Raw genomic sequence first — 18,553 nt, 5'->3', positions numbered from 1 at the left:
GCCAAGGTTGAGAAACGCTGGCTTAGACTGTGAAGTGGAGCGACATCCCAGAAGATGACAGTGACAAATGGCACTGCCGGAAAACCTTTGTCCTTAAAGTCACCAGGAGCCAAGCATGAATTGAAGGCATCTGTAACTTTTCAGAAGCTCCACTGTGCTCCAAGTTGGAGAGAAGATCCTGCATTTTAGAAGAAAGGAAGGAACTCAAGAAATTTGCTTTCCTATCATCCCAGCTTTATCTGCTTCTAGACCCCACTCAAAGAGCAGGTTTGAACCTTTAAAACGTTCAGCAGTTAAAGGGCCCAGCTGTACAAGCCCAAGGGCAATCTAAAACCAGTTTGCACAAATTAAGCAGGTAAAAATATTATTCAGTTGTCATCTTTGTGCCAACCCAAACATAGCTACTCTTAATCTCTGCCTAGTAGAAGGCTATTATAGGCAGAGCAGAAAAGCCAGTTTTAACCCCCACCCCAACCCTTTAGAGCAGTGTTTCTCAATCCTGGCAACTTGAAGATGTGTGGACCTCAACTCCCAGAATTCCCCAGCCAGCATGCTGGCTGGGGAATTCTGAGAGTTGAAGTCCACACATCTTCAAGTTGCCAAGGTTGAGGAATACTGATCTAGGCATTTGATTAGGTAATATAAGGTGACAATGCAGAATTTGGCTTTTCAGGTATTCGGAGGGGACCCTGAATTGTTTTAGGGACAATTCAGCATCTTCTTTGTTCCGAGAAGTACGCACCCCTCTCAAAACTGACTGTTTTAAAAAAACCCAAAGCACAGGCGTTGAAATGAAGAAATAAATCATGCACGGATCACAACTGACTTGATTTTATTGTCCTATCTGGGCCATTTCTACCTTTCATCGTGTTTCAGTTCTTGGTGCCAGTGAATTAGTATTTCGGTTCACATATGTTCCTCGTTTCTCATTCTCAGCAGAGGAAAAACTGTCTGCCTCCTTGGTGTTTGAAAGGCAGAGTATCTTCGGCGCTTGCTTGAATATCGAATAAATGTGATATATTTAATGAACAGGTGCCCGCTTATATCGAGACCCACTCGTGCCCCATTCGCACAGACTTTCCTTTCTACCTCCAGCAATAAATACAAAAATATCGCTCTGGAAAACCTTCCACCAGTGGTTTTAAAATGGAGCAGCCCCCCCTCTTTTTAAGAATGTCATGCTTAAAACACCCCCGCCCCTCCTGTATTTTTCGCTCCGTTTACTTGGCACTGGATCTATTTATACATCTAGGCTCTAAAGTAGAAAGATATGTCAAGGTATCCATTTCAAATACAAAATAGCTCTGCAACCACGCCACGTTACTGCGCCTCTCTAAAAAGGCAGCGTTAGTGAAGGGATGATACACAAGTCGATCGGCAGCTCCTCGTTCTGACTGGGGTCAACAGGACCCAGGACTATACAACAGGGATGCAGAAATTTCCAGCCCTTTTCTTCACTGGTGGCATTTAAAAAAAAGACAAGCCAACTGTCAAACAGATGCATTAAGCATAGGGGAGGCTTCACAGGGCTATCTTAGTACTGTCTTTGCATCCCCCACCCTGCAAAAAAAAAAAAAAAAGAGGCAGCGGTGGTATTGCTGAAATTTGGAATTTGCCCTGAATTCTGACAACAGCTTCATGCAACTCCAAAGGCTAGAGAGATCATGTCTGGGAAGCTGGGGGACATGTGGTTCAGAAATGAGGGCTGTCCATAGGGAGGGGGTCCAAAAAGTCAAAATGGCAGCCACAAGTATGCAAGCAAAGCCCCACCCCTTTTTTACATGCATTTGATTGTAGATTGTGAACGTAGGACTGATGGGGCATTTGAAGCAAAGAACATAACTGTAGTGCTTGCTATAGGATTAACTAACTGGCTCAGTTTACTCACATCAACCCTGCGAGGGAGGCTGGCTCACAACAGCTGGGGACTTCACATCTAGAGAAGCCAGTGATCAGAGTCCAAGATACTCCAAGCGGGGTCTTATGGAAAGGATTAATTGACCCTGTTCACATTTTGCATCCTATACTGGCCAGCATAAACAAAAGCTTAGTTGATAGGAGTGAATCCAGGGCTATTGTAGGACACCAGATTGCACCAGGCCTAAGAAATACCACTAAGTCAATAAATTAGAGGGTTAAAACACCACAACCAGAATTCACGCACAAAAAGCATCCAGTTCTCCCAACCAAGCATTGAAGTGATGGATGTGCAGTCTCTCCATTCAGCCGTCTCCAAATTACATCTTCTCCATTGTCTCCAAATTACATCTTCTCCATCGGGGTAGACTGACCTCCCAAAATGCTTGCTGGTGGCCTTACTGACTGGGGAATTCTGGGAGCTGACAATCACACACCTGGGGGATGCCCAGATTGGAGCATTATTTCAATGGGGATGGGGTTGGCTCTGCTGTCTTCCAGCAGGGATACAAGACAGAAGGGTAAGTGGGTGGACTGCATGCTCGGAGTTGGCCTGGTCTGTTCACACACTCAAACGAGTGTTCAAAAACCGGCCTAGCATTTAGTGACGCTTCCATGATCCAGGGCACACGGAATGGGCAGAACGTGGAAAGAGAACACACCGTCTCTGGAGACATGTCAACACTGGACAGCGTTCCTGTCCAAGCCTTGGGTACCATCTACAAAAAAGGTTGCTTGCGGCTGGTAGCTTCCTTTAGCTTCTAAGCCACGAAGGTCACGGGGAGAGCTGCTTGAACCATCCTGAGATGCGATCTTGATGCTTTCGGTTGGGTTCCCTCGTACGGTGATGTGTTCCCATCCTCCCTACAAAATCAGGGATGTGAGAGAAGAGCTTAAAAGAGGTGTTGGCAAAATCCCAGGATCCCACTCTTTGGGGATGAAGATGCGGGAGCAAAGCATTGTGGGTATTTAAAACAGGGGAGGGAGAAGCCCTTTTCTGAAAGCAGATTTTTCAGCCCTCGAGAACAAGAGGCCCATAGGTCGCTTTATCAATGCATGCAGCTAGAGTGCCTGTGCTCTTTGGACTTTACTCAATGTGGTCCAAGCGCAAAGCAGGGCCATTCCAACTTCTTTCAAAAGCCAGAATGGCTCACTTCCCACCAGGAAGGAACGTGACATTTCAGAAACCTTCTACCCATGACTTACGTTATCTTCTGCTTACAGAGCATTCTGGATTGGGCAAAGCAGCTTGGGAAGAACCAAGTGTTTGCGTTTTTGATGCTCACCCCAATGCCGTAGTCCCAGGAAAGTCCCTTTGGTTCTGTAGGCTGGACTCCGGTCCGATGGCAGACAGTCCCACAGCTCAGGCTGTGGCTCCCTTGAACTTTGTCAGCTATCACCCAGATCTAAAAAACAAGGATGTAACTGGAGAGGCCTTCCAGCCCACCCTTCCATAACGTGTACTACTCACATCAAAGATGGGCATCTTTCTGGAGGCCAATGGGGAAGTTCTGAACATGGAGTGTGTGGATTAGGTGCTCTCGCCAAATGACACCTGGAGGGAGTTTGTCTAGTCATAAAACACCAGGGCAGTTAGACCAATCACCAGTTGCCCATTTCCTAGAAGACTCTTAAACCCCTTCAGTTGTAAACAAAATGTTTGTGTCTGGAATATTGGGTGCTGTTCTGGTCACTGCACCTCCAAGGGGATCTAGTGGAGCTTGAGAAGGTTCAGAGGAGGTCAACTAAGATGACCCAAGGGCTGCAGCAGCTTCATTAGGAGGAAAGGTGGTGACATTTGGGGTTTTTTAGTCACGAAAGGAGGCGAATGAGAGGGGACCTCATTGAGGTGTATAACATTATGCATGATGTGGATAAAGTGGGCAAGAAGCTATTTTCCCCTTCCCAAAATACTAGAACCAGAGGTCACCCAATGTATCGGAGCAGTGTTTCTCAACTGTAGCAACTTTAAGATGTGTGGACTTCAACTCTCAGGATTCCCCAGCCAGCACTGCTGGCTGGAGAATCCTGGGAGTTGAGGTCCACACATCTCAAAGTTGCTAAGGTTGAGAAACACTATATTGGAATCTTGGAAGAATTAGGACAGACAGAAGGAAATACTTTTGTTTTACACAATAATTCAAGTTTGGAACTGGGGTGCTGGCTACCAGCTTGGCTGGCTTCAAAAAAGGGTTGGACCAATTCATGGAAGTCATGGGGATCAAGGGCTCTTAGCCTTGAAGGCTGTGGGACTGCCTCTGAGGGCCATCTGCTGGGAGATGAGTGGGCTTCCTTGTGCAGTTGGTTGGCCACTATGGGAATGGACTCCTGGAGGAGATGGCCCAGGGGGCTGATCCAGCAGGGCCCTACTTAAGTTCTTAAAAGAGATACTTTGCTGCTATGGCCAGACCTGGTCCAAGGGTCCAACAGAAACTTTGCGGATGTTGTTTGAAATATGTTCCCAATTAGATCCTTGAGGGTAACTCGGTGTGATTCCACCACGAAACCACAGATTACCTATAAAAGACAAGAATGCACTGACAATTCTTCTAAGAAAAAGCAGAAATAACCTCACACCTGTTTGTCATCTTATTTCTTGTACATCATTGTAGATAGAGAGCCGTGTTAGTTTAAGGTAGCTAAAAATCAGGAGGAGTCTGGTAGCACCTTTTCCAGCTGACAAATTTGATTAAAAGGCATACTTTTTTTAATGAGCTGCAGCTCACAAAAGCGTATTTTTATTTATTTATCATATTTCTACCCCGCTCATCTCGTATTTTGACGTCTCTTATGCTTTATAATAAAATGTGTTGGTCAAGGTGCTGCCAGATGCCTTTAAAGATGCCTTTAAAATCTGCATTGTTCACTGATCCTCTAATACAGCTGCAGTTCCTTCCCAGTGGAGCAATTACAGAACTGACCGGCAACTGAAAGAAACAAGAGCTTTCTCAAAACCACCATTAAAAAACCCAACTGGCACATGAGATCCCCTCCTCACCATTTTTATCCACGGCAAGCACAGCTGTTCGTCCCACGGAGACTTGCTTTAACTTCTGCTTCAGAGGAGAAGGAATGTGATACCAGCATTCACCTGGACCAAGGTATTCCCAGAAAACCAGCAGTAAGGAAATAAATAAGAAGGAAATGAATGCAATGGATCGAAGCAAGGCAGGGGCTGAGATGCAAAGATTGACTTGTTAGACATGGCCAATTTCAGAAATGTGCAGGCTCCTCAATCTACATTCAACAATCACCACGTTGTGTGAAGCCAACGTGTTGGACCTGTTGGCTGGGATTCATGGGCAAAGGCTGAAAATATAACCCAATTTGGCTCTTAACTCTTTCTATGGGGGATAAAAATCATCTTCTTCCCCCCCGCTTTTAACTGGTGCAAAACTTAGAGCACTCATTTTGTTCCTAGAAAAATATCATCAACAAAACTTCTGCCTTGTAACCCAAATGTTACTGGCTCAAAACACAGCAGGAACTTTTTGGTGAGGCCATCTGGTGTAGTGGTTAAGGGGCCGGACTGAAAACAGGAGTCTAGTCCTAGGCATGAAAACCGGCTGGGTGACTTTGGGCCAGTCTCTCTCTCTCTCCGCCCAACCCACCTTGCAGAGCTGATGTTGTTGGGAAAGTAGGAGGTGGGAGCATTGCATACACTGCCTGGCATTGTACAAAATAAAGTTGGGATATAAATCTAACGATAAATGAATAAAATCCCTACAGACTCCACCTGCAAAAACAAGGCAAAACATTTGTCTCCTTCTCTTGCAAATATCTAACTAAGATATTCCTGACCTTTCCTTAACTTCACAATAATCAAAACAGGTTTGGGTAATATGGGAAGTATGAGCCATCGCACCTCTGCTAATGCACTCAGTGACCTATTCTCCTCCTGGTCCCAGTCTATTCCACGGATGCTCGCGTGCAAATGAGCAGGCAGCAAAGAAGAGGCCAGAGATTGATAGACTGATAGATTGATAGACTGAATCAGTCTGTCTGTCTGTCAGTCTGTCTATCTATCTGATTTATATAGCTGCCCATCTCATGAGAAGTGACTCTGGGCGGTGTACAATAGATCTTGGACAGGCAGCCCAGGTGACCTCTTCTTCAGTTGAAGGCCTTGGCAGAAGTTCCATAACACTAACTCTGGGCCATCAGCAGGGTGGGAAGAACACCCACAAACTGCTGTTTCTAACAATGCGTTCTTGGATACCCTTCATGTCCTTATAACCTGATGGATACAGGTTTGGGACTGAGCTTGACATGCAGACAGAGTTGGCAACTGCTTTATCTTCAAAGGAGAATTCTTGACTTGCTAAGGACTCACCTTCTGGTTTCTCCGAAGACACTGAGCCCCGACAGAATGCCGAGCCATCTTGTGCAATAGCCCAGACTTGGTGAAACGTTCCTATGGAGACTGAAACAAAGGGTTGGTCTGTTCCCACATGCAGCCAGGAGGTGCCCTGTTGGGGGAGAACGTGTGAATAACAAAACCTTTGTGATTCTTGGAGACCTTCAAGAAGTGGACTTGTACCTCCATCTCCTTCCACCCCTTCCCATTCTTTCCTTGGGTCATGCAACCTGTGCCCCTTCTAGATATCAAAAAAAAGTTAAGCAGAGACCAACCCAATTAGTATTTGGAAGGAACACAAAGGCTATAAATTCGACCGGAAGATTGAAAAAACGTGACATAACTCACAAGAACAGAGCCACACAGCTGCCAAGGAAACAACGCAGACTCAACCCAAAGACAACGTTGCTTACATGTAAACTGAGCTTCCTCAAATGCAATCACCAAAATGTTTTTCATAGTTAAGAAATGATACTTGGCAGATGAGATAACTAGTTTGATCTCCAGGAATGGAGTAAAACCAGGCCAGAGGAAACAGTAACGAAGAGGGGGAAAGTCTTACCGCTGGGTTCTGGGGAGTGACGTGCAGCCGGCAGAGCACGTCCCCCTTATCGCTGATGGCCCAAAGAGGAACAAACTCTTCCTTAGTCCCAGGAGGTCGTGACATGATAGAAACATCCCGCAAAGCGATTGGAGGCCCTTCCAGCCATGGTCCACTTGTGACAATTTTACATTTTCTGGAACGGAGGAGAGGCACAGGATGTGAGGCACGCTTTCAGCCTGCAGCATCAAGGTTGGGACACTCCTGTTCAAGTCCCACTTAGTTAGAGGGCTCAATGAATGGCCCTCAGCCAATCACACACTAGCTGAATCGTTAATTGGCTGGCCTGAGAAGATCATGCCATGCAGACTCTCATTCTCATTTGTGAAGCATGGTTGAGGAGCTGGAATGTTGGGGAACCCAACTGTGGTTTATTCAATCAATCCTAACTTAGCATGATGTGTAAATTGGGCCTCTGTCTTTGCCCACTTGGCGATGGTTCTTGTGGGGATGAAATGAGGGAAGAACCTCACCGGTTCTCAGAGGAATTGCAGTAAAACACCATCATTGCCCATTTCATGAAATATCTTGACTAGGGAAATCACAGCTCCCACAGCTCCAAGACATTCCATGGGTTGAACCAGGAAGGTTTTTGCTGAAACTCTAGGAGTGATGCCTGGACCCAGAACAATTCATCTGTAGCCAGAATAAGCCAACACAGAGCCACCCAAGACATCAAATCCGTAGGCTGTAATTAATTAGGGAATGTTTACTTTAGCGATTAGCAGGGCCCGAAAGAAAATCAAAGACCACAGTGTAATGGCAGGCTCTGAAACGGTGAAAGCGTGCTCTAAAAAGACGGATCATGTTGGGCGGTGCAAGTGCTGGCTAGATTTAGACATGGGGTTAAGCCCTCATGTGATCAGATTAATCTTGGAGTAAGGAGAACTGTTAAGCCAGGCCCAGCTGAGCATCTTCAGTGCATTCAGCAATGTGCAATAGCTTACTAGTTATGAGTATGTACCATGATAGATGGATATTCTTCACTATGTTATCGTGAAACTAATATAAAATAGCAGAGTACGTGCGGCAGACAATACAGCAGTGTTTCTCAACCTTGGCGACTTCAAGATGTGTGGACTTCATCTCCCAGAATTCCCCTTGCTGGCTAGGGAATTCTGGGAGTTGAAGTCCACACATCTTGAAGTCGCCAAGGTTGAGAAACACTGCAATGGAGCAATAAGGATGACTGCATCTATTTCTCCCAAGAATAATTCAACAGGTACAATGGAGGGGGCTTCGCTCTGCTCCTGGCTATAACCTTGAAGACACCCTAGTTTTTCAACCTGGGTTAGAAGTTTCAGATAAGCAGCTTAAGTGTTTTAACCAGGTGTTACCATGCCATCTTCTGAGACTTCAGAATGATACTCAATTTCCCTACAATATCAGGCTTTTATTCCCTGGAACATCACAGGACGTTAAAGCCAGACACAGAAATACCACATTTATTTTCCAGGAGTATTTTGCAAACCTTGGCTAGCCTATCCAAAGCCAGCTGTGGTTTGGATGCAGGTAGCTGCTTTGAGTATCCAGGTGGGGGGTGGGAAAGGGGAAATAGAGCCTAACGAATGAAAGAATGAACGAGTTATGATTTATGGCTTCCTGTCCCTTGCCACTTACTCAGGAAGCCCAGATCCAAACAAAACTAACGTTGTGCAAAGTGTAAATGAGTTCAATGAATTCTTTAACAGCTGTAGTTGTATGCCATTTGTCCCCAACGTGGCACTCCCAGAGCTGAAAATATTGGGAACTGCCATCCAGCTGATGCACAGAGTGCCCAGCTAGGAAAAGCCAGTTCCGGGATGTGGTCTATCTACTTATCTTTTATCAGATGCCAAACCCCTGTCATTTAGCTGCCAAAGCAAATGTTGTGTTTGGAATGGCATCCAGTGTTTTAAAGAAACAACCAACAGCCAACAGGAAAAGCAGAAACATGGAGGAATGTACCTGCAAATGAAAAGAGGGGAAAAAAATGACATGCTTTAAATGGACCTTAGAGCTTTGGGAAACACGAGATGGGTTACCTGGCCCAGCGTCTCCGACGCACAAAGTCTTTCATTGTTTTGTAGCTGTGATAAGACCTGGCGGAAGAGAGAAGATGCAGCTTTTAAAAGGGGGTTGTTACTCTTCTCTTCTCAAACAAAAGAGCGTTTAGGAGTTCCACCTAGAAGTCATGACTGGCAAGGAGCAGGAGAGCATCGGAAGACATTTACAGTCCTTAGTGTCTGATGCAGCACTAGGAAATTCCTTGTTGCTTCCAGATATTTATTCTGAAAACAAGTAGACTTTCCTCTCCAAATTGTTATTCTCTATGTACCCTCGTGACCACCTTTTGGTCAAGGCCAGCTTGAGACCAAAGAGGATAACCATCAGAAGGTCGTCTGTAAGTCTGAGATGACATCATCATCTTCAACATTATCTCCATCAAGATTTATTATGGCTGCCCAAAGACTCTGGGCCAGGGTTTCTCAACCTTGACAACTTTAAGCAGGGCTGGCTGGGGAATTCTGGGAGTCGAAGTCCACACATCTTAAAGTTGCCAAGGTTGAGAAACCCTGCTCTGGGCACTCATAGTACATCTAATAAATAGCAATAGCATCAGAAGCTGTAATCATGGATTGCATTGGCCAATTTTAATTTGCCAAAAGGCCTGGTGTTGGGGCCACCACCTGCTGCCCACAGAGATTTTGGTTCTCAAATTCCATCAGCCCCAAGCAGCAATGGAGGATGGTGAAGGGTACTGGGAAGTCGAAACCACCTGGAGAATGCTAGATTTGTCACCCCTGCTCATCCTGATCCCAACCTAAATCCAATTCATTTGGAAAGCGTTTTTGTTTATCACACCGAAGCACATCTCCAAAATGTGTCTTCATTGCAATCATGAAGGTTAATATTTGGGTAATGGACACCAGGGGTAGGTGGAAAGTGAAAATCTGGACTCGCTTTCAAAGCCTCCTGGATGGTAAAAGCAGTTCAACCATGGAACCAGGTTCCCCCACCTATGAACTTCAAACAGGACATGGATCGCCATCTGGATAGATTGGCAATGGATTTCTGGAGCTGTGGGTTAGAGGAGATGACATCTGGGGCAACGTCAATTCTATGATCCCTGTCTGACTGAAAGCAGATGCTTGATCGACAGGATCTCGTCTGGGGAACCAGGAACTAATTGTAGGGTCAGATTTACTTCATTATCCCGCCTATTTTCTTCTGTCATATGCTGGAGACAGGAATCATGTACAGGGCTAACACCTTCCATCCAGAGAGGGTGCTATCACTTCCATTATCTAACCCAGTTAGTGGGTGGGAGAGAAGAAAAAAAGTCCTTACGCTGGAAAGTCTGCTGCGTACTGCCAACCTTCTCGGTCAGTCCCACCTGAGACACTGAAGTCGATGGACCAGCCAGACACCTGAATTGTACAGAGAAAAGCAAAATAATAAAACAAAACTTTATATACCTGCCTCACCTGCAGACTTCTGGAGTCGCCTTAATGGAAAAATTACCTGTTAAGTTCTCATAATGCTCCCCAGTGATGCCATGCTGGGGAGGGGATTGTGGGAAGCTGGATATGGCAGAGTTCTTCCCAAACTCTGAGGCTGTTGCCAAGGACATCAAGGGTCGGAGCGAGTCTACTTACCCAAGACCACTGCGGTGATGGGGGTTTGGTGTTAGCTTTCGTACACTCGCGTAGGCCAGATGCATCGCTCCACATATACCGATCTGTGGGTAGGCCTCTGTTGAGACAAACAGGCCCAGCACTCAGCATCTAGTGTCACCCCCAGTAGCTACTTGACTTCCAAGATGGCGCTCAGTATGAGAAACAGAAGCTTAGACTTGGCCCATAAGTCAAGGCAGGAGATGACACGGGCACTGAGTTAATCTAGCCTTCTTAGAGAGCCACTTGGGTGTAGTGGTTAAGGCAGTGTTTCTCCACGGTGGCAACTTTAAGATGTGTGGACTTCAATTCCCAGAATTCTGGGAGTTGAAGTCCACACATCTTAAAGTTGCCAAGGTTGAGAAACACTGGATTAAGGCACTGTGAGTTCTAGTCCCGCCTTAGGCATGAAGCCGGCTGGGTGACCTTGGGCCAGTCACTCTCTCTCAGCCCTAGGAAGGAGGCAATGGCAAAGCCCTTCTGAAAAACCTTGCCAAGAAAACTGCAGGGACTTGTCCAGGCAGTCTCTGAGAATCGGACACGATTGAACGGATTAAAAAAGAAGCCTTCTACTGCTGATTTGACTGTATAGCATGCTAATCTCTCAGTTATCATTGTCGCTATTATGATTTATTAAACTTGCATACTGCCTGGCTCCCAACACCTCTGGGTGGTTCACAAGGTGTCAGCCTTGCGAGGAAGTCCACGCAAGAAGAACACCCAGGAGTACTAGCTCTAACTTTACTGTAAGGTTACATTAACAGAATCTTGCAAGTCTGAAAGTACATCTCTCCCCCCCTTGCCTTTATGGTCCAAGAAACTAGGGAGGGTCCCTTCTGAGCCTCTTGCCCTGCCCACTATCTAGCTGTGGGCTCAGCTGCCTTTTATCTAACTGTTCCCTTGGCTGCATCTCTTTGCTCCGTCTCCCAAGGTCATTCCCACACACCGTTAAACAAAGAGGCATTAAAAGGAATAAAACAATGTAATAGTAGACAAGAACAAGGGACAAAAGAGATCTCACCAGGTTGGGAAGGACCGAGTTCAAGGTGATGTCCACCCAGCAATGCAAAGGGCATTTTGCAAGAATCTCACCAAAATGAAAGTTGAGATTCAGGTTTCAGGATTTATAAGATACAGGGCAAAGGGTGTTTTACAAGGGGGCGATCTGCCACACCGGTCACACCAGTTGAGGGATGTTTGCAAGAAAAAATGCAAACAATTTTTGACAGCTGTTAGTTTTTTTAGGACATGAATATGACTGGGCAAGCATCATTCCAGAGGCAACATTAACCTGCTGCAACAGACTGGCAAAAGAGGGATTTTTTCCTTTCTGCTTCCCCTACCTGTTACTGTAGCCAGTCACAGGATTCCACCGCTGATTCTCGTAAATATAGACACACTTTACATCCGTCTGCGCATGAATGTTCTCAGTGCTGCCTGCCAAACCTGTATAACCGAAGCCATGGAATTATTCCTCTTTCGTTTTCCTTTCCTGTTTTTTTTTAAATTATGGTTTAATGATCCTCATCCACCTAAGCACTCAAAATATTAACATAATGCCATGTGCAATAATAAATGTCAGGATGGTTGAACTACAATACCCTAAAAAAAATTAACCCAGTATATTAGTCAGCCACATGGATCCCTAGGATGTCAGGATTATCTGTTGCCCTCTAAATTGGCATGGGCAACCTCTAAATGGAAGCACATGTGATTTTAAAGCAGTTTATAAGGAGGGTAACTCAGCGGGAAGCCTAATAGGTAATTCTGGGCCAGCGACCACCTCTGAGTCAAACCTGTCTCCCAGGGTGGTTGTGAGGACGACACGGAAGAAGAGTGGAAGTTTATAAATGTGCTACTTTAAGCTCCTGGAAGAAATGTGGGATATAAATCTAACCAATGAATGAAAAATGGAGGTTGCCAAATTGCAGAGTTGGGTGTCCTCATGAAGTTTTGGGTTTCGCACCACGAGCTCTTGGAGGGGGATGGACAAAATTGCATGACGTTTTGGGCCATCTTGATTTTGCCCTTTATTCACCTGTCTTTGAGTCGCTGCACAAGATCACTCAAGGTGCATCAGGCTGGAAAAGGAGCTTAATCTTTACGGTGAATACAACTACAGAATAAAAGCAGAAGATGCCTGACGACACTGTTCTAGCACAGCGTTTCTCAATCTTGGCAATTTCAAGATACGTGGATTTCAACCCCCAGGATTCCCCAGCCAGCAGGCGTGGATTTCAACTCCCAGGATTCCCCAGCCAGCAGGCGTGGATTTCAATCCACGCCTGCTGGCTGGGGAATCCTGGGAGCTGAAGTCCACATATCTTCAAATCGCTAAGGTTGAGAAACACTGTTCCAGCGGAAAGGTGAGCGAGAGAAAGCCAGAAGCTCTTGACAAATTGGCAGGTACCGATTCCCCGTGTTCAGCTGAAGAGGGATCGACCGGAAGGGGTATTTCTCACCCGTCAAAAAGCTTCCTCCGTATCCCCCAGTGTAAATCCAAGCCATGTGGTCGTATCCCACTCCCCACGCGATGCCGTCGCTGTTGCATTCAATCAGGCGCAGATGTCCTCCGATCTGACGCCAAAACCTACAAGGAGAAGGCACTATGCTCAGATTTCCTCCAGGATCCATCATAAAACAAAGGATTTAATCCACTCTAAGATTATGGGAGAACCCAAAGTGAAGTCAGACTTAATTATAAAGCCCAGGAGCAAACTAACTCCACCCAAAGGTTCACCAAGCCAGGACAAAATTGCGTTTCCTTCATTAGACTGGACAAGGAGGTGCCCTGTCAATCCTGGGTTAGATATATGGTTTAGTCCCTTCCTCTGCCTCACTTTACCTGCTCCTGGTCTCTAAGAGCATCCCCCTTCTGCCAATCCCAATTTGCTTTCCTATGAACCAGCCCTTCAAGGTAGGCCAGGTTGAGAAAGAGGCACGGGAGAGATTCCACTCACATTTGGTCACAGGGCATCGGGTGTGTTACAGCCTCCAGGTCAGGGCTGGGCTCACTCACAAAGATGTCGCCTTTGCAGGTCAGCGACCAGATGGCTTCACGAGAAGGGGGCCCCTGGATTTGCCGGCCCTCACAACAAGACATGCTCAGCAGTGCCAGCTGGGAGACAAAAAGAATTGGGAGACATATGGACACAGTTCCTCCCCTTTTGGAATACCAAGTTGGAGTTGCTATCCAGTCCCACCGACTTGCCATCCTTCTGCTGGATGGACGTTGGTCCAGGGCCGACCCGGGCTGTGTTCAGCATGCTGAGAGCTGTGTTCCCAAAGTGGCTGGAGGAAGGTCCCATTTTGAGAGTGACTTCAGCTCTGTTCTAAACCACAGTCTGCTGAATAATCCATCACTACATGACACTGCACCTTGTGCTAAGCCACCAACCAACCAAGGTTTACCAAGACCAGGGATGGGCTCACTCAATAAATTAAGTCCAAAATAAACAAATTGCATTAGGTCTTGGGGCAGCGTGTAAACCCTGATATAATGTGGTTCTTGAGCAGCTTGGAACACATCTGCAAACATACCCAGTCGTGCATTTCTTGTTCGGTGCCTGCCGCAAGGCGGATGGGCCATCGCTGCTTGGTCCTCTCTGGTGTATACAGAGCGAAAGAATGCTTGGCCTCGTTCAGAATCTCAACTAGGATAGTAACTTCGTTGAGGAACATGTGTATGTACTGGGGAACACACAGATAACGTCAAATTAGATCTTCAAGTTAAGGAGTGCAGTTAATAAAAATGGAGCCTGGAAGACACCCCGGGCAACACTTTAAGGGCTCGTCAAGATTCTCAAATTATCTTTATCTGTGGAGGCCTTGGTGCTCTCTGAGCTTGGTGGTTGGCTTGCAGACGTTTCATGACCCGACTAGGGAATGTCATCAATGCAAGGGAGGGTGGGTTTTGCTCTCTGTTTATCTACAGTAGCTTGCCCTGCCAGTTTTGGTGAGGGTATGGTTTTCTGGGGTTGTGGTTGGTGGGGGTGTAGTCTTCCCTCACCAACACTGGCAGGGCAAGCTACTGTATATAAACAGGGAGCCAACCCCACCCTCCCTCGCACTGATGACATTCCCTAGTCGGGTCATGAAACGTCTGAGCCAAGCTCAGAGAGCACCAAGGACTCCACAGTTGAACCCTGAGCTACAGATCTTCTCTTCTATTGGTATCTTTAACTTGCCCAGGTGCAGCGGCTAAGCAGAATTTGGCTTGGTTAAAACTTGGATGGGGGACTATCCAAGCTATAGGCTAGAAATTAAGAAAGAAACCAGAGAAAATGCAGGGAGAAACCACTTTCATATTATTGCCACAGAAACTACACGGATGTGTTCTTGAGTTCAGCTTGGTTCCTTATGAAATTCTCTTTTTTGTAGCAGGGAAAAACAAATTGGTTTTGTTCTGGTTACAATCTCTTCCTTGTTCAGGATTGTCTGCTTTTTTGAACAAAGATCCTGGCTCACCACTCAATAGAATTTGGAGCCTCTGCTTCAAATTATATTGTATATTTATTGTTTGCCTTTGAGTCAGATTTTACTCCTGGTGACTACATGGACAAGTCCCTACAGTTTTCTAGGCAAGAGTTTGGGAATTAGTTTGCTACCATCTTCTTCTTCTTCCCAGGGCTGAGAGAGAGGGACTGGCCCAAGTCACCCAGCCAGCTTCCTTGCCAAGGGCAGGATTAGAACTCAGGTCTCCCCAGGCCTAATCCAGCATCTTCAACTCTAGATCATACCGGCTGTCAAAAAAAAAAAGTTGTGCTCCCTTTGATTACAATTCATGGTTGCAACGCTGGATTTCACAACTACTTCCCTGAATGTGAGAATTTTATCACATTGATTTAAAAAAGAATCAGAGGCTGAAGGAAGAAAAAAAGAAAAAAAACCCCAGCATCTTTAGAAGATTTGAAACTCATTTAGGGCCTAAAAAAGCACATCATATTCAATTATTAAGCCACAGACATTTCACGAAGTCTTACCTCCAATGCCCCGACGTATTTGGTTAGGAACCACATTTGGGGAGGGACAGAGTTCAAGTTAATTCCTATGTCACGAGAACATTTTTAAAAATCCTTCCCAAATATACAAATAAATTCCTAGTTTTATTGGAACGTTGCTTTTATTTTGATGCTTGTAAACAGCCTATAGCAAGCCAACTCAAGAGGACACACCTCTGCTGCATTAACATCTACATATTGAAGAAAAAGAATGCAAAGCTGCTGAAATGAGTTATATGCTACCTTTTGCACATCTCGAGGATTCTGCTTGAACATTGCTCTCCAGTGGACACCTTTTGAAATCACATTTCAGAAGTTTTGGTCAAATGCACTGACTTCGTTCATTTCTGAGATACTTTTAATTTCCCAATTACCCTAATTCCACTGTTTTTGGATCTTTTTCATCCAACTCCTACTTAATTTTTCAGAAAAGAAATTGGAAATATTACAGCAGAGGGAGGCGTTGGATACAAACTCTCTCCTCCTACAGCCAAGGTTTTTAAACGTGTAAAATATCAACGTAGTGCAGAACACCCAGCTAGGTAGAAACACTATGATGGAATAATTAATCAATCAATCAATCAATCTTTTATTACTGTCACAGACTAGAATTACAGTGGAATAATAAACTACCATTGGGAAGAAAGATGGCTAACTGATTGTGCGGGCATGAGCTGGAGACAAATTCTCCCTGGTTCTTTCTTTTGGTGGGAACAGGTAAAATCACTGGTCACAACAAGGAAGACTTGGTTTGTCACCCACTGAAGAAATATGGAAACCCACTGAAGAAATACGGAAACTCTAACATTAGCCTCAGGGTTGTTAGTGAAATGACTAGTCAACATTCTCAGGCAATACCGATTAATCAGTATTATGCGTGGACGCAGGCAACAATGACTGTGTCAAGCATAACTAAGACTTCATGCAGGGATCTTAGCTAACCAGTTCATTCCCATTAGAAAAAAATTAACAAGGGGGTTGTACTAAGTGTAAGCAGGCAGTGGTCTGTTATCTTTCACACTCAAAGATTACAGCTGGTTGTATCCACTCAGTCTTCCTGCAAAGGATGAACACCAGTCTTCTGGCAGGACATGACAGACCACACGAGGAGAAGGGCGAAGGAGCAACCAGACAGCCCTGCATGTCCACAGGGAGGTCAAAACAATCAAGATGGCCACAATGACATGACTGAAACCCTGCTTGACTCTTTGGATGCCTCAAGCAGATTGAGCCCAGTCCAGAAGCACCAGGGACTACAGAAGACATCTCTACCACCCAGAAAGCTGATGGAGAGGAATGATCTTGGCGCTACGGGAAGCCACCTCTGAGTATGGGTCCACTGGTCCTGTCTACTGATGCTTGGCTTTTTCTACTGCCCTCATCTGCTCAAAAACTCCTTTTTGCCTACTTCTGATATCACCTCTGGTTTAGTACTACCTGTTCAAGCAAAAAACAGGCCAAGGGAAACCTTGGGCAGAATCTACACATTGTGCTAAGATAGTCTGGCAGTGACTCGTTGAGTAAGTCAGCCATATACTGCAAACCACAAACAAGCAGATTCACACCACTTACTGAACCAGACCTTAGCAAACTACATCTTGGCTTAGTACAATGTATGAACCCATTCTTAGTCTCCTTCATTCCATTCTCCCATCATCATCTTCCATGCAGCCAGGAGGAGGAAAGATCCTGCATTCAGTTCCACTTCATCCTTTTCTCAGCTTGTCAAAACTGGGGAATTAGATGTCCTACCTTTAAAAAACCCTCTAACTCAACTGGTAACCAAGCCTATTGCAATCCCCAGATATTTCAGTTCATGTGTTTAACAACCTACAATTTACTCTCAAATCCTGACTTCTGTTTCACATAAAACAAGCCAGGAATGGACTAAAAACTGGAATAGGAACTTGATTTATTCTTCGGGAAAGAAGTCCTGAGTTCAATGGTATTGGCAGGGTTACTTGCTCATGTACTGTGTGTTAGATTCAGGACAAGAGCTGTGGGTGAATGCAGCCACATCGCTTGGGCATGCCTACCTTCTTTTCCTCATTGTGTGTGTAGTACACAAAGAGAATGCTGTCCCGGGTCCCATCGTTTGCAGTGAACTGTTCAAGGGCCACCTGCACGTCGACCCAACGGTAAGGCTTCCAGCTTCTCCACCACTGCAAAGTTCCAGTTTTGACCCAGACGGACTGGAGGAGGCAAAATCCGTAATTCCATCAGAGTCAGCTAAGAGCAAAACTGAGCAAGGCATTAGAAAGAAATTTAATGTCACTCCACTTTGATTCTCTTTGGTAAAAGGAGGATGAAGGGGAAATGCTGTCAGGCTTTCAAGATTGAAACCAGCTCTTCGAGGTAGGCCAGATCAGGAAACACACACCAGAAGAAAGATTAGAACTCAACTTCATTGATATAGACCAGTATTTCTCAACCTTAGCAACTTTAAGATGGGTGGACTTCAACTTCCAGAATTCCCCAGCCAGCAATGGGAGATGTGTGGAATTCTGGGAGCTGAAGTCCACCCATCTTAAAGTTGCTGAGGTTGAGACACATTGATATAGACTATAATAACAGGATTTTGAAGGCCTGACAGCATTTTCCCTTCCCTCCCTCTGTTGCAAAAGAAAATCAAGGCAGAGCCATCTTGAGTTTCTTTCTAACACCTCCTTCCCTTCCCGGGCTTAATTCATGTTTTGCTAAAGGCCTCCCCATACCTTCTCCAAGGTCATCTCCGAGGTTCTCTACTGCCTAGTATTTTTTCTATACCATACGGAAGGATTTGGGGAGAAGGGCAGAAGCCACAATGACATCATGATGTCATAGCTCAGACGATGCAAATCAGGGTCATCTGTGTGCTGACGTCCTGATGCATGGGACATCATTCTCACACTCATCAAGGACTCCCATGGGTGCTACTGAGGAATTAAAGGTGTTTTTTCCCCCCTCCTCCTAATATTAGAACCCAAGGACATCCAATGAAGCTGAACGGTGGGAAACAAAAAGATAGCATTATTCCACTCAG

The 18,553-nt window shown here is 45.5% G+C and overlaps 1 protein-coding gene across 1 annotated transcript in view; it reads right to left on the bottom strand.

The window, feature by feature from the left end:
• Nucleotides 1-817: 817 nt before the first annotated feature.
• The window catches only part of TECPR1 (tectonin beta-propeller repeat containing 1), a 30,558-nt gene continuing 12,822 nt past the window's right edge, over nt 818-18,553 (bottom strand). Inside the window, exons 11-24 of the mRNA XM_063314909.1 lie at nt 17,568-17,723; nt 14,072-14,221; nt 13,492-13,649; nt 12,994-13,121; nt 11,875-11,977; nt 10,514-10,610; nt 10,206-10,285; nt 8,900-8,956; nt 6,837-7,011; nt 6,251-6,386; nt 4,916-5,008; nt 4,328-4,434; nt 3,204-3,323; nt 818-2,781 (exon numbers count right to left, since the gene is read on the bottom strand). Of these exons, the coding sequence (XP_063170979.1) occupies nt 2,596-2,781; nt 3,204-3,323; nt 4,328-4,434; nt 4,916-5,008; nt 6,251-6,386; nt 6,837-7,011; nt 8,900-8,956; nt 10,206-10,285; nt 10,514-10,610; nt 11,875-11,977; nt 12,994-13,121; nt 13,492-13,649; nt 14,072-14,221; nt 17,568-17,723 (1,746 nt within the window). The 3' untranslated portion in view covers nt 818-2,595. The remainder of the gene's footprint in view (nt 2,782-3,203; nt 3,324-4,327; nt 4,435-4,915; nt 5,009-6,250; nt 6,387-6,836; nt 7,012-8,899; nt 8,957-10,205; nt 10,286-10,513; nt 10,611-11,874; nt 11,978-12,993; nt 13,122-13,491; nt 13,650-14,071; nt 14,222-17,567; nt 17,724-18,553) is intronic.

The sequence above is a fragment of the Candoia aspera genome, chromosome 14 (genome assembly GCF_035149785.1).
Source record: "Candoia aspera isolate rCanAsp1 chromosome 14, rCanAsp1.hap2, whole genome shotgun sequence".
In the NCBI taxonomy this organism is placed as follows: Eukaryota; Metazoa; Chordata; class Lepidosauria; order Squamata; family Boidae; genus Candoia; species Candoia aspera.
This window is presented reverse-complemented; position numbering and strand designations above follow the sequence as displayed.